The 15,335-nt window shown below is 37.7% G+C and overlaps 1 protein-coding gene across 50 annotated transcripts; it reads left to right on the top strand.

The window, feature by feature from the left end:
• The first annotated feature begins 383 nt into the window (after window positions 1-383).
• Window positions 384-13,862, top strand: LOC117405543 (adapter SH3BGRL-like). Of its 50 annotated transcripts, none has more exons than XM_059030806.1 (15): window positions 388-568; window positions 3,002-3,187; window positions 3,616-3,696; window positions 4,157-4,228; window positions 5,886-5,960; window positions 6,644-6,685; window positions 7,349-7,378; window positions 7,710-7,733; window positions 8,267-8,293; window positions 8,954-8,980; window positions 9,707-9,733; window positions 10,078-10,104; window positions 10,875-10,904; window positions 11,997-12,072; window positions 12,604-13,862. In XM_059030806.1, exons 1-14 carry the CDS (start codon window positions 524-526, stop codon window positions 12,030-12,032), a joined length of 729 nt encoding a protein of 242 aa, XP_058886789.1. In that variant the 5' UTR covers window positions 388-523; the 3' UTR covers window positions 12,033-12,072; window positions 12,604-13,862. The 50 variants fall into 50 exon arrangements, with proteins under 50 accessions (XP_058886812.1, XP_058886807.1, XP_058886804.1 ...); XM_059030805.1 differs by having other exon boundaries at window positions 5,886-5,969; XM_059030804.1 differs by having other exon boundaries at window positions 390-568; window positions 5,886-5,975.
• The last annotated feature ends 1,473 nt before the right edge of the window (window positions 13,863-15,335 follow it).

The following is a 15,335-nucleotide window of genomic DNA, read 5'->3' as shown; positions in this document are numbered from 1 at the left end:
TTTCAATATGCTGTGTTGCACTTTGCTTTGATTTTGCTATGGTTCACTTGTGGGTTAACTTTGACTTTGACACTTTGACATGGAGAACGATATTATACGGTACATTGCTTTTATGGTATAATATTGTAATATCACATGCATAGTGCTATAAAACTAGCGACTTTGTAGCAATCATTCGGTGGAGGTAAACATGTGCTTAATGTAGCAGCGGTAGACCTCAACAGAATACCACACCATTGGCTTGCGAACATCTCTTGCCTTATTTGTACATGCTATTTTGCACACTAGCATGATGGAGGTGCACGGAGAGGGGGTGGGTCTGTTTGGAATGTTTTTTGAGTGACAACCAGATGTACCAATCACTCGTCGTTTTGGGAATTCCAAAAGTTTGCCAAAACCAATCCTGAATTGAACAAGGAATGTAAGGATTTTTTTGAAATTACCATTGTGGTTTGGTTGAAGTTTGCAGTGGAACTGCGTCGGGTTTAGATAGGCACTTTTAAAACAACAAAGTGTAACAAACATGGTCATCAAAGTTTATTTAGCGACTGCATCTGGCTCAACAGCGGTAAGATCATATTTATTTATTTAGATTTATTTATTTTTTTAAACAGAAATTATTTTGCATGCATATTGTAAACTTGAAAGTCCGTTAAACTATAGCAGTCATTTATATTGCTAGAATAACGGTCTACTTGGTTTTTACACATCATTAAATAAAGAAAATACAATGTATTTTATTTTATATAAATGCGTTTTTAACTTCGGTAAAGTGCATTATTATTATTTTGATTATTATTATTATTATTATTATTATTATTATTATTATTATTATTATTATTAATAATAATAATAATAATAATAATAATAATAATAATAATAATAAATATGTACCTCAAATATTTCTAATAGTTTCAAGGGAAAATCGGGATCTGATTTTAAAAGTATGGCAATGTATACTTTGCACTTGCTATCCGTGCTTTTTTTTTAACTCATTGTGACGATTTTGCAATCAATTAACTTTTAAGACCAAAAAATCCAACGAACAAAAAGTCCATAGACAGACAGGGACACACACACACACACGCGCTCACACACAAACTTGTGTTTCCTAGGGCTATATCTAGCTCGCAGCTGATCTCACATTTCAAACCTGCACTAGCAATCAATCAAACACTAACCATAACTTACCCCGCCCCCTACACCCATCAACAGACTGAGCCGCTCTAGAAAATTCCAAAATAGAATACATAGAATCTCGGTGACTATTTAGTACAGACTAAATTCTGTACTCATATCTGTATTCAGACAGGAAGAAACAGCTTTCATAAAAGAGTTCTTGTCACTGGTTAAGCATGCTGGTTTTGATTTGCTGTTGTTTAAAGATGCAGTATTCCACGATCATTTTCACGCCTATGTTAGGTAACACCACATTTTGCTGCTGATGGTTATAAATGGAAATTATTTCATATTCAGATTAGTCCTTGCAGCTGAGGGAAACGGGCAGTTAGTTCAGTAAGTCTGGAAAAAAGGTGGTCACGTGGTCATGTTTTACGCGTGTTGCACTATTTTGAGAAATGCACATTGCATTAATAAAGTAGAAAAACATTTTTTTTTGTTTGTCTAGGGGATGTGCTACAGAACACTGATAGAGTTGTAGTGTTTAGTAGTGCCCTGGCATTAACGTGGCTTGCAATCAAGACAGCCTTGAGCTGGCTTGAAAATAGCAGCTTCTCTCATCCTTTAAAATGTGATGTGATGACACACAGGTGCCTCTAAAGTTGTGTAAAGGAACCCTCAGCATCCCATGTGGTGTATCTATCAAGAAACTGTTTGAATCTAATAGTATTATTAGGATGTACTGTAGAATTGGCAAATGCACATTTGCACTGCAGAATCAGCTGTTTAAATGTTCCTGTTTGGTCCACTGAATGCATGTTTTTATCTTGAGTCAAAGCCTTATTTTTCATTTGTGTGACCATCGCTGAAGGCAGTTTGTATTCTCTCTAGGCTCACGAGGCAGGATTTTATCAACTCCTTGCACGTTTATTAGGGAGCTGTTATTTGTATAAAAAGATATCACCCTCATACAGTGTTATAATGTATTTGGGTGGGGGTGAAATTAACACATTCATTTCAATAAAAAACAAAAGAAAAATCCGGTCACATGTTCAGTATTGCCTTCAAACTAATGTTTATTGAACCCGTTTTCAAATATGCACATCATAATCCACTTAATGCATTTCCATAAAGCTTTGTAAGGTACAGCACAAACCAAAGCAGCGCCACTGTATGGTGAAATAGACACATTTTTGTATATTTTCACTGCAAACCTTTCAGCCAGAATACAGACTCAAGCATACTCGAAGCCACTATAAATAATCTGGTGTCTAAATACAGTCCTTCAAATGGATTATCCTGAGAACCCTCCTTTTGTCTCCAGTGGATTTGTACCCAGTTTCAGAGCAAGGCCAGTGTCCCAGAAAGACTTTATAACCAGGGTCTCTGAGTCCTTAGTTTAACCTGGCTTGTATTGGCTGGCAGATGTACAAACTGTAATATATCTATCTGAATGCACTGCTAATCTGACAACAGTAACTGGTGTTGTATTAGTCTAACACATGCTGCAGGGCATTTTGTTTTGGATCAGAGCTCAATTTTGGTAAGATGATCTCACACCATCCAACAGATGTTATCAATTTTTGATCACCGCAATGAAAAATTACAAAACAATGATACATTTAAAAAACAAACAAACAAAAAAACAATAGTAAAGCATTTGCTCATCAAGTTGCAAAGTAACAGATTAAACGGCGATGCTAGACTCATTTTTGGATTTGTTTAAATATCTAAAAGCTGGCTATCCCAAATGATGGAGATCATTAGTTTTATTTATGTATTTTCTATTCCATTTTTTAATCCATTATGACATTCTTTACATTCCGTGACTAGGGCTTTTTGAATCACAGCTATCACAATGCTGATTTCCTCTTCTACCCAGATCAAGAAAAAGCAACAAGATGTGGTGGGGTTCTTGGAAGCCCTTAAGGTTGACTATACAGAATTTGATATTGCCACAAACGAAGAGAACAGAATGTGGATGAGAGAGAACGTGCCTGGAGAGAAGAAACCAACAAACGGAATCCCCTTACCCCCGCAGATCTTCAATGATCAGAATTACTGCGGGGTACGCAGAACGGTTACATTATTAAGTAACACACAACATAGATAGTCATGCAATTACATTGTAATAACGGGGTAATTACCAGTGACCATTCGTATACTGTGGTAACTGCTATATAATTACATGGTAAAGAACTATACCTACTATAAATACATGCTCACAGCATGGTCCAGGCCATTTCCATGAAATTACACACCTACCATGTTATTACATTGTTATACATGCATGTAATATATAGGAGCTAGCAGTTATTCTTATGAGTGGTGTCCTGCAATGTGTGCCATAACATGCAAACCAATCACACCAAGCCAATGCTTTAGCATGAGCAAAGCAGTTCAAGAGAACATAAATAAACGATGGCATCTGTTTCAGAAGTGTGTGAAATGGAGAAAGGGGATGCTCTCATTGAAAATGTTCTGTCTCTTTTGTAGGACTATGACACTTTCTTCAACGCCAAGGAAGACAATGAAGTGTTTGCATTCCTGGGCCTCGCTCCTCCCGCAGGTTCAAAGGTCTGAGAGTCATTCTTTATTTTTACTATTTGTATTCATCACTTGTGCCTCAGAAATCAGTTATCAGTTAGTTGAAATACTGGGAAAATGGGCAAATAAATGGCTCTTGTTTGACCTGTATGGTATAATTACACAAATGGGTTCATATGCTCATGTAATGGGATTACCCTTATACTCAAGATGCTGAACTATTTTAGAAAATAAAAAGGGAAAATCTAAATCCATATCAAGGCTTAAATGTGATCTATTATCAATATTACTGCCATAACTTACCACACTGCATATTTCTGAGAAAACAGTGTGTACAGCAGTGTATGCCCATGCACCTATATGCACATCTGTACCATAACGAATCAGCAATCATAGAGAAAGAAAGAGAGCTCTACCACGTTCTGATTGAGCTTGCAGTATGACTTGGTGAGGGTGCACAACGTTAAAGATGGTGTTTTTCTTGGTGCAGGAAGCCCAGCTTGCAGAAAAGGCACTTATTCTTCAGAATGGAAAAGATCCAGAGGAACATCACAAAACATCAGTAATTTAACATTTGAATAACATTCCTTATTGACCTTTACACCCCTTCTCCCTGTGCACATGGCTGTCCCTGTTTTTCAGCACGTCCAAACACTGTTCTTTCTATCCTCTCCATCCCTTTTGGTAAAATTGTTCAGTTGTGAATGAGTGATCTACGGTCTTAAAATCCAGTCACAGAAAGATGTTGACCTCCTTCTACTAACACTGCAGTATCGCATGCAATTCTTTTTTCCTGGGTGTGGGTTGCAGTGCACCTGGGATAAACAAACACACTTAGACCTTTACCCATACAAGTCATTTGATTTTTTTCAGCATTTGTTTTAAAACTCTGGGTAAAGCAAAGATGGTGTGTTTTGATAGTGGTGGTTTAATATGTTTTGAGTACATGTTACAATGAAAACCCATGGTAAATATGGACCTGTTCTAATTTGCACTGCTTGAAAGTAGAAATATGGTACAACCCAATAAAACTGTGCTTAGAAATTATTATATTGTAGGGGTGAGCAGAGGAACAATTGCATGTAATTGTACTGGTTATCAGAGATATCATACTTACATGGGTAGACAAAAGTGGATTGATAAGTAAAGTTGTTTATTAGTAAATTGTAGAATTATAATAGAGGCATGATCAGGCATGGAATGGGTTAGTTGGCCCCAGTGTTTAGCAGCTGTTTGTTTACCACTTGATCTGCATAGAGTGGCAGAGGCCATTGTAAAATGCTGTTATCTACTTCCAGCTTTGGTTTACAGTAGTGCTGGTGTTTTTCTATATATAAATTGTAATATGAATTTGAATATGAATTGCACAAAACAGAGGTAGCATAATCAGTGCTTTCCCACTCTCCCCAGAGGGCAGGTCTCAAACCAGCCCTGACGATGGTAACATTAATACAAGCCCTTATCATTTACAGTGGAGACGTTTTCTTTAATTTTTCATGTTTTTGAAATGACAATCCAAGTTCAAGGTTTGCCTTGTGTCAGAGGTAGGAGGCTGACAAATACGGAAAATACTTGCCTAAGGCCGTTTGGCACTTGTCCGTTTTAATTAGAGGAATCCAACTGATAGATGACGTGAATAGCTGGAGGATGCTTTTTGTTAAACATGAACGGTTATAGGATTGAAAGAAACTGTCTGAAATGTTCAGCTTTGATCTGCTTCTTGTAGCTCGGAGGTTTGGAAGGAATACGTTCCTGTAAGAATGCAAATCAGGATCATCTTGGGATTTCATCTGTTTGTTTTGCAAGGGCTCGTGTATTTTCTGTATTATTATTATATGATTTGAGAGAATGCACTGATGCCATCAGTAAAACAACACTATCTGCAACAATGGGATTATACGCAGTGGGTCCTAATGAGAGATCTTGGGGATGAACATCCACGATTGTAGAAAAGTTTCTTTAGTTGTATTCAGAACTACTGCAGCTTTCACATGCTGCACATTATAAGTGAACTAGCATTAAGTGCAGGCTAAATAACGTGCTTCATTTCAGTGCTTTTAATGGCCATGGACTTCTGGTATAATGAATATTCTAGACGTGTCATTTTTAAGTGTAATAGACATGACAATGCACAAAAATGATGATGTCCCTTCATGAAATCCATTGAAGCTGACCAGTGACAGTCTTATCCACTTTGCACCCCGTTGTTGTGTGAACAGGCAGAGGAATGTAATGGTGATTCAGCGGCCCCTGAAGATCTTCACAAGACGTCCGGTCCAGGAGAAGCTGCAGAGGAAAGCGAGGAGAGCGTAATTCCACGTTTCTGCAGTCAGAAATAACATTAACGTCTTACTCTGATGGCTCCGTTTCACTCACCTTTAACCTGTTTCATCCCAACCTGCTGTGTTGTTTCATTTAACCATTAATTGGAGGTTCCTTTTTGGAAGTTGTGACAGTCAACTCAAAATGTTTAAAACAGCATTCATTTTGAAGGGTCTACATTAACCGGTGACTAAAACTAGGGACGCATTTGAAGTCCCTGCTTCTTAAAACACGTGCATGACAAAAATGACTTGCCTTAAGAATAACAGTTGATGTTATATTCTAACTTCTGTTTCATTGTTTGAGGATTTAATATAGATCACAGAAGCATATGTGTATAAACACTGAACTGAATGTCATTTTTATGTTTTCGTACGTTGCTAGTGACTCTACTTTTTGGTTTTGCAGTACAGCTCTTCCATATCTGCTTCAGTCACTGCGTGTATAATTGTACCATGTTAGTTTCCTATCTATGCATCTATTTTATAATGCACAATGTTTTTTTTTCAAAGTTTTGGCAGGGCAACTTCTCAAACTCCATGGAGTTCACTCAAACTGTTTTAACATTTCTAAAATTTCTAATTGAAATCGCGACTGAAGGAGATATTAAAGCATTATTTCTTTCACTTATAATTGGAGGCTTTCCTTTTCATAGATGAAGGAACCCAGCGAGAAAGAAGAAGAGGTTGAACACAAGGTATTTCTCTCAGTAAACTTGTTTCATTCACTGCAGATTATTTGTGTGCTGGTGCACAGGAGCTATGTAACCAGCTCACTAAACTTAAACATTAGAATCTCTGACCTTTAATCCATAAACAAGATAACATGCATCTGTGTGCTGAATGTGCCAGCCAGGGTTTCATATTTAAACGTTTCATAAAGCAGCTTGCTAGCAGTAATAACATAGAAAGCTTGGAATTACTGTCTAATGTTTTTTTATTTTATTAAAAAAATGTAATTTGAAATGAACATATAACCATTTAAACAAGGAATAGTGTACCCCCAATGTTATATAATACGGCTGTAATTTCATTCATATAAACCACAAGAGCACAAGCAGTAGCTGCGCTCATTCTTCTCAGTTCACATCCCAATAAATTTCCTTTGTCTTTGATCTTTATGTTGTCAGAAACTCTTTAACCTGGGAAGTGGCTGTAAGAAGCCACCTACACCTGCATAACTAAGGAACTCGGAAAAGCCACTGTCATTATCTAATTTGTAAAGACTTCAGAAGTAATAATTAATGGTTTGTTCAAAAAGATTTTGCAGAGCTGTCAATGGGGAGTTAATAAAAATGATGTGTCTTAATTGTTTGCGGGTAGTTTTACCCATTCTCCTTGTTCTCTGTTAACTTCAACAGGAAGAGGACTCAGAGGAGCCACTGACAGAGGTTGGGTTAATTCATCGTTTTCAACATGAATCCTCTTTTTCAGATCCTGTTCAGTTCCGTGGTTTCCTTTCCCATTAATACTAATGCTTGTTATTTACTGTATTTCTTAATGAACCGAAATGTATTTGCTGTGCACATAGAACTCCAGCTAACAAATATAAATTAACACATACTGTTTGTAAAGAAATATCTAACTTCTAAAGACTTGTTAATTTGTGTTCTGTTTATCCTCCTTTTGCCTTCTCAAAAAGCTTCCCTCCCTCCATTCCTTTCCCTTTACCCTTTTCTAGCTTTTAATTCCCATATTTCTCTTTCCATTTATTTTGTTTAGGATGAAGAGCATCCTGTCACTGAGGTAGATTCTATTGCCTGTCCCCTTGCGTCTTTATCCCATTCCCTTAGACTGCAGAAGTTTGTATGATTTACACACGTAACTGCATCAAAAATCAAGCTTGTTGTTAACATTAGGTATAATGACCTTATAAACCATTTATTGCATGCATGCTGTTCAAACTAAGAATCAGATGCAAACTACAGGTGCTGCTGAGAAGTTGTATGGGAGACTAACCAGAATAAATGTTGTCTTTCCTTTGCAGCAAGAGTCAATACAGTCCTGTAACCTCGCCACACTGCATTAGCAGTAGCGCAGTTTACTGTCTTTTGAAAGAAATGTTAAAACGTCTTCAAAGAACCAGCCAGACCCATTGAAGAAGAGCATCCACCTGCTGCTTCCTATCATATATCAGAGCCTCTACAGAAACAAGACTGACTGTTAATACTCCTTCAATTAGACTGTTCTTCTTCTCAGTGTCTTTCTAGCCAGCTATCTTGCAATCCCTTTTTTCTTGCTTTTTAATCACCTTGTTTTTCTTGCTGTCCTTTGCTTAGGATGATGAAGAGCATCCGGTCACGGAGGTACACTCGTTTTTCTCTTCTGCTTGTTATATTTTGTCTTGCTCTTTTCTCTTATTTTATACTAGAAGTGATACTCACAATACTATTAATAATAATTAAAGCAATCTTCAGTGAGATAGCCATGTCCCTGCTTCCCCATCAGCATTTCTCTTGTTCTGTATTTTCTGTGTCTCTTGGGTTCATCACCACAGCTTCAGTGGTGGATTCTTAAATGTTCTTAAATGAGTTTCGTGGTGAGATGGTGGATATAATAGATATAATAACTGTGCCCTGTAAAAACATGACCTGGTAAAATATGCTTTTGGGATTCTTTTTTGTAATGATTTGATTTATGTGCAACTAATGGTGTAAGTCAAATAAGAAATCTTCATAAAAATAACCTGACTTAAATTGCTATCAAATGAAATCAGTTAATTGAATGTGTTGTGTTTGACATATGACCATTCCGTTTAGGTATTTCTACACTTTCATTTACTATCATGATATTATATACAGTTATTATTTTGTCTATTTTGAATGAACACATTTCATTCCACTGTTATGTAGGATTAGAAGCCTGGCATTCTTTTATCTTCTATAAAATCTCTGCTCTTTCCCCGTTGTCGTAAAACCTGATCACATTCCTTCAGCGTCTAACCATCTTTCTGTTTTACTGTGCAGGATGAAGGCGAGCAGCCTGTCACTGAGGTAGATTCCCTTTCATGTTCTGTCTTTCACTTCTTAAACCCTGTGGATTCCCCCCGTTCAAGCACATTAAGCCAGTTTTGTAAATGTTGGTTCTCATTTCTCCTTTCCTCAGATTCCTTGCCTGAACATTCCTTTTCCACCCCCTTATCTGCCCCTCTTCTGAATTGTTCCACTGTATTTTGTCTCCTTTATTTTGTACTCTTGCTTGCTATGATTTACCTATGTAAGCACCATGCTATAGGATGAAGATGAGCTGTCTGTCAGCGAGGTAGACTGAGTCCTGCGTTTCCTTGATGATTTTTCCCTGTACTGTCTAATTCCTCTTTCCATTATTTCCTACATTCCTTTCCAGTCAGAAGCAGTAGCATTAGGGTAGTGTTTCAATCCATGTTAGCAGGTTTCTTCCATTCCACTTTATCATTCAGCCTTTCCGACTGTCCTTTGCCCTTTTCTCATCAGCCACCTCCTCGATTCTCTTTTCCATTTCGCATTCCCTTGCAATAATTCATCATTACCCTTTCTTTTTCTGATTCCCTCCATTCCTGTGGTTCTTCCCTCATCCCTCTCCCTTTTCTCTTCCACCTTTCCAAATACACATTCATTGTTGAGCTCTTCCGTGCATTATTTCCCCTTGATCATATTGCTGCTTCCCTTTCTGTTCTCAGTTTCCACTGCATGTGTTTAGATTTTCTTATCCCTCTGATTTCATTGCTGTCCCCTTCTCAGGATGAAGAAGAGGAGCCGATCACTGAGGTAGACTCATCTTGTGTGCTTATCCAGTTTCTTTACACAACAGGCATCCATCCCTACCTTTGTTTGCTGTTGTCCTCCCCCGAGCTTTAGTCCTGGGTTACTTGTTTAGGGCTGCATGTCTCAGCAAGCTGGAAAAAAAACCTGTTTATGCTGAATTTTAATGTGAAGGAGTTCCTAATGTGGTGTGGGTTGCATGTATCTCCTTCAGTCCTTTAACTTATTTTTAATTTCTTTGCTGTGCCATCAATTTCAAAACTTTTTTCTTACTGTTTTTCTTTGTATCCATTTATCCAGCTTTAACCTGCTTTTAATGTCACTCTTTGCATTGCTGTCCCCTGTTTTAGGATGAAGAGGAGGAGCCTGTAACAGAGGTAGAGGCAGACTTTTACTGACTCTCTTACTCCATCACTCGGCTTGTCTAACTGCAAAGACGATCTTTGGCACTGAGTGCTGGGCTGATCTTGGTCACCAGCACCTGACTGGATAAATGGGACCATATCTCGATGCTTAGTGCAGAGATTTGAATAATCAGCCGTTTAAACCTCATCCCAACATTTCTTATACAAATAATAAACTGCCGTCTTTCACTGAACCTGGTTTGATCTGCGGAATGGGGATGTCAGACTGGAAAAAGGTCTACACCCACTCTGAACTCTTTTAAATATGGAAGATCAGCCCTGGATGCCATCACGTTATTGATAGACAACGTTTCGAAAATCCAAGATATACTGGGATGCACCTCCTGCTCATGATTTGAATCGGCCATTTTCTTACAAATACAGAAATTGCATGTTCAGCCAGTGCCAAGTCCGTCCTGCTATCAAATCCGTCTCTTCATTAACCTCTTCATCAGCTTCCTTTTCATCTCCACCATAATTCCTTCTTACTCATTTACTTTGAGTTCTTTCTTTTACTGAGAACCACCTTTTTTTGTTGTGTTCTTGATTATTTAGCTTTTCAGTCATTTCTTGAATTTAAAAACGTGTATTGAACCATTCATCATCCATTCTCCGGTTCAGACCATCTCTTAAACTTGCTCCTTTTTTTCTTTCATTGCTAACATCTTTTCAGTGGGTTTCTTGCATTCAACACATTTTTCTTTCGTTCCTTTTCCTTTCAAAAACTCTTCTGACTTGCAAAGGAGGAAGAAGAGGAGGAGCCAGTGACAGAGGTACACTAACGGAGCCGCCACTCACGCCCGTGCCATGTGACCTGAACGCCCTTTTGCAAAGTGGGATTATACAGACGGGGGCACATCACATCCAGTGCTACCAGACACTAGAAATATTCTTACAGTCCAGCTGGCAAACATGTTCATGTCGGGCTAGGCTGTGTAACGGCTGTGTGGCAGACCAGTGGTCACTTTTGAATGCGCCTTGGTTATCACACTTGCTTGTCTTGTCTCTTCGTATATTTTTTAGACACAAGTAATGAATACTGAATGTGCTTGCACAAGAGTTTACTAAAAGGAAAAAAAATGGTAATGTGACAAAACTAGTGTATTTTCTTTCTAGTTTTGTGACAATACAAACTCAGCACTAGAAAATATATATATATATAGTGTAGCAATTTCCTTTCAAGTAAGGAAACTGGTAATTAGCTCCCCCTGAGAAATAATCTGGTGGGCATGATGGATATCAACAACATGGATCACTCGTAAGACAATGCATTTCACAACAACAAGGTCACATCTGGATCGTACAATTGATGTCATTTAAATACCTTATATAACCCAGTGTCCTTATAATATTAGCAGTCTGTAAGCAGTGCTGCCAGCTAGTGGATGTCCTGTGTATTACAATGCCATGGTGTCAGAATTCCTAAGAAGCACCCCCAATCTGGTTTGTTTTCTGGTGCTGGCATACTTCTGAGAGGTTCCACTTTGGTTTTTGTCCACGTTTAGGCTATCTGCATGTCACATGTGTCCAGTGTATTTGAATTGATTCAATCACTTGCCTTTGTTCAGCTTCAAGTTTCTTTGAGTCTGCTTCAGGCTCTTCTGGTTTAGGGGCTCAGACCAGCACATCATCAATGTGCAGGACCTTTAAAAAACTAAATGTGTCCATTGTTAATAGGGTAAATGGTACAGGATTCAGAATATTAAGATATATTTGTAATATTAATCAGTATGTATGTAGTTATTCTGCCCGCTCAAATTTGCTTCTGGCATTTACAAAAAAACCCTGTTTTCCGTTAGTTTAATTTCCCTGCTACAGTACTTGCTGTCTTTAATATTTTGGGCATCCTTTCTTTCTTCTGATAGGATGAAGAGCAAGGCGAGGCAGCTACAGAATCTTAATTATGCTTTTCAGTGCTTTTCCTTTGCAAAGGTTTTTAAGGTGAGTGGTGTAGCCCAACTGCTTGTTGCAGTACAATGTTCAACCAGAAGGTGGTGATGCAAGATAAGAAAGAAAAAAAAAGTCAGCAGTCAAATACTATTGTATGCATTTAAATGTATGTGTTCTTTACATATTTACTCTATGTAGCAGCCCAACCATTAATTATAAAGGATCTATAATGTAGTAAATCAAGTCCTGTATACAGTAAGAACCACAACTCACCGTGCTTTCAGTATTATTAGCACAATATGGGGTCTGACGCAGCTATAAGCATCAACAGGTGCTTCATTATATGGAGCCAAATGCAGAGCCACAAAACAATAACCGTATCACATTATATTGAGGTGTGAAATGAAGAGAATTGGGTGTACTAATACAGTAATAATGCACAACACAATAATAAGCGTCTGAATGATTCAGTCAACATGTTGAAGTTGGTCAAGCCATTGTTTTGCACCGTATTCTATTGCAGTTTAAGTGCTGCATTAAAATGCAATTAGGAGTAATTTAAATCCTTAACTTTGATTTCAGGAAACAGAAGCCCCTTCAGCCCAACACCTCCTCCCTGGATACACACCACTGATCTACACAGCACAGACACAGACTTCTCCACAGTCACAAGCCTAGGATGTAAGAAAAGACAAGGATATTTTCTCATCAGCTGCAGCCTGTTTGACAGAAAATCCTTTTCAGTATGATCGTGGATTGCTACCTGTTTACCACGAGGCTGCTTAAGAACACAGTCGATGCTTAGATCCCTGGAAGAATAATATTACCCTTGTGTGTGCCGTGCTTTTCACACAGAGCCACTTCCCCTATGAGAACAACGGCAGAGCGATCTGCAGTAAAAGTGCATTTATTAGGAGCAGATGGTCTGACACAGTGTTACAGAACCGCAGCGTTTACCTGAAATGCAAAGAAAACAAATCAGGGTGTTTTTTTTAAATGTTTTGAATGAAAACAGACAACTTAAAACAGAAATATTTGGAAACTTAACTTACTCTGTCATTGTTTGCAACATATATTGCATTGCTGATCCTGTTCTTAATTATTAGTTTGTTAGTTAGTTATTTTTATGCTATTGATTGTCTTGCAACAGCCAGTGCAACCACTGGTTTTGCTAGAAAATGTCAAAAAGGAAAAACAGGCCTCCCACAAGGGTAGTGTAACAGTGTTAGGGTGTGGGGTTTAAAGAAGTTCTCTACTTTAACACCACTAGTAATATACTATATATTTGCACCAATAACAATACTATGGGCCATATTTATTCCAGTCTTTAATTAGCTCATATTTCTTAAAAGGAGAAAAACACCTAGTGACTTTACAAAACTACGTGTAGTATCAAACAGGCAATGTAATTGAAGTCTCTCAATTACACTCTGTTGAGCTATTTAAAGACTGGAGTAAACGCTTTGATAATAAGGCCAGATATATTTGAACCTATTCAATGCACTTTTATCACAGCTAAACTGCAGTGTTTTTTTTTTGCATGGTGGAAACTCCAGAGTCCAAATTGGAGAAATGGAAGAAAAAAAACAATCTCTGGTTCCCAGTTAATTAGTTCACGGTTTCTAAAGACACTCAACAGGAACGGCTCACTTTGATAATCTAGCCAGAGGTCTCTGTTATAATCTCAATAGCTCTTCTGCAGATGTGGATTTCTCTGGTCATTTCCACCTCCATTGACAGATCACCGATATTACTGCACAGCATATTTGTATAATGTAGTGAGGTGAATTGTTTTGTTTATTGCCAAATCTCCTAGTTCTATAAAATGTTGTAAGATAAAATTCTCCAGTTTTATGTGTGGTTTTTTTTTGCACGAGCAAAGTGGGACCCCCCTTTTTTAAAGTGATTTTTTACTGATATTTTATATATATATATATATATATATATATATATATATATATATATATATATATATTAATCATAAAGCTAAATAAATATTGTAGTAGTATTTTCATATAGTTGCCATTTCATATAGTAATTCTGCTTATGATGTAGTCGCTTCACTGCAGAAACCTTCCCATGGTCCCCCGGTGGTCCCGCCCCCCCACTTTAATTCCGCTGCATCTCAGAAGGGCAGTGTTACAATCTCGCATCACGTCACTTGAACTGTAGCTAAGGGAAACAAGAAGTTAACAGCTGCCCTCCCAGATTATTTCAATTTGTAAATGACCAATTCAAAATGTCAAGTTATTTATATTAAATAATCTAGTTTTTGTAACCTAAAATATGAAGATAAACGTAATCTAAGAGTAAAATGAAAATTTGAAACAAGCGTAATTACAGGAAGGGTGCGCACAGCGTAATTTTATTTCTACCTTACTGAATTAAATAAGTCTGAAGTAAGTGCCTTGTCATTCAAACACAGTGGAAAAATATGTTTTCAGAAAACATTAAAGACAACAGGTGAATATTTCAACCCTTTACAGGGTTCAGCAGCACCAGGACTTTATCTGGGTGTGTATTGATGACGTTTCTCAAAAAATTGTTGAAGCCCCTCCCCCCCAAAACTTTTTAATAACAAAACTGCTGCATTAAAAACACTGAGACTGTTGTAGTGACTGTAACAAAAGAGCTGTGCAGAAAATGTGCTTTACACATTTAGGATGGCGGTATTAGGATCCCTCCACTCTTTAAATCTTTAAAACAGAACCCTGTCCTCCCAGTGCAACATGTTTATATGTTTATATTGTAATGGAAGCAGAAATAAGATACAAACTGGGAATTGCAAAAGACCAGCACAAGATGGTGCTCAAAGCCTACAATGAGCACGTTTAACTCACATTTCAACTTGCCCTAGAAACATGAACAGGAATCACCCGCTTCAATACACTGTGGAGAGCGACATCAGGCAAAACATTAAACACATTGTAGTACTACCAAAAGAAAGCAGGCAAGCATGTCTTTATCAGTGTCTCTCCTCAGTATTCAGAAAAGACTCTTCAGGTCAGAGAGTGTGATCTAAAGGAATAAGCTGATTGTATTGGCATATGCCTGGAATGTATGATAGATTTTCTATAAGCAGATGAGTCAGAGATCACACAGACAGCACCTCTGAAATGGAGTCCTGCAGCTACAGGCTCTGATTTCCAGACTGCAGTGTGTATTACAGCTGCTGAGCACATCACGATAGATTCAAATTCAGTTTCAGATTGGTTTTATTCAGTAAAATACTCATTTAACACAGGCAGCATGAGAGATTTAGACTACGTACAGATGTAATGTAATTAAAAATGTTCAATGTTAGATACATATTA

The sequence above is a fragment of the Acipenser ruthenus genome, chromosome 9, assembly GCF_902713425.1.
Source record: "Acipenser ruthenus chromosome 9, fAciRut3.2 maternal haplotype, whole genome shotgun sequence".
NCBI lineage: Eukaryota > Metazoa > Chordata > Actinopteri > Acipenseriformes > Acipenseridae > Acipenser > Acipenser ruthenus.
This window is presented reverse-complemented; position numbering and strand designations above follow the sequence as displayed.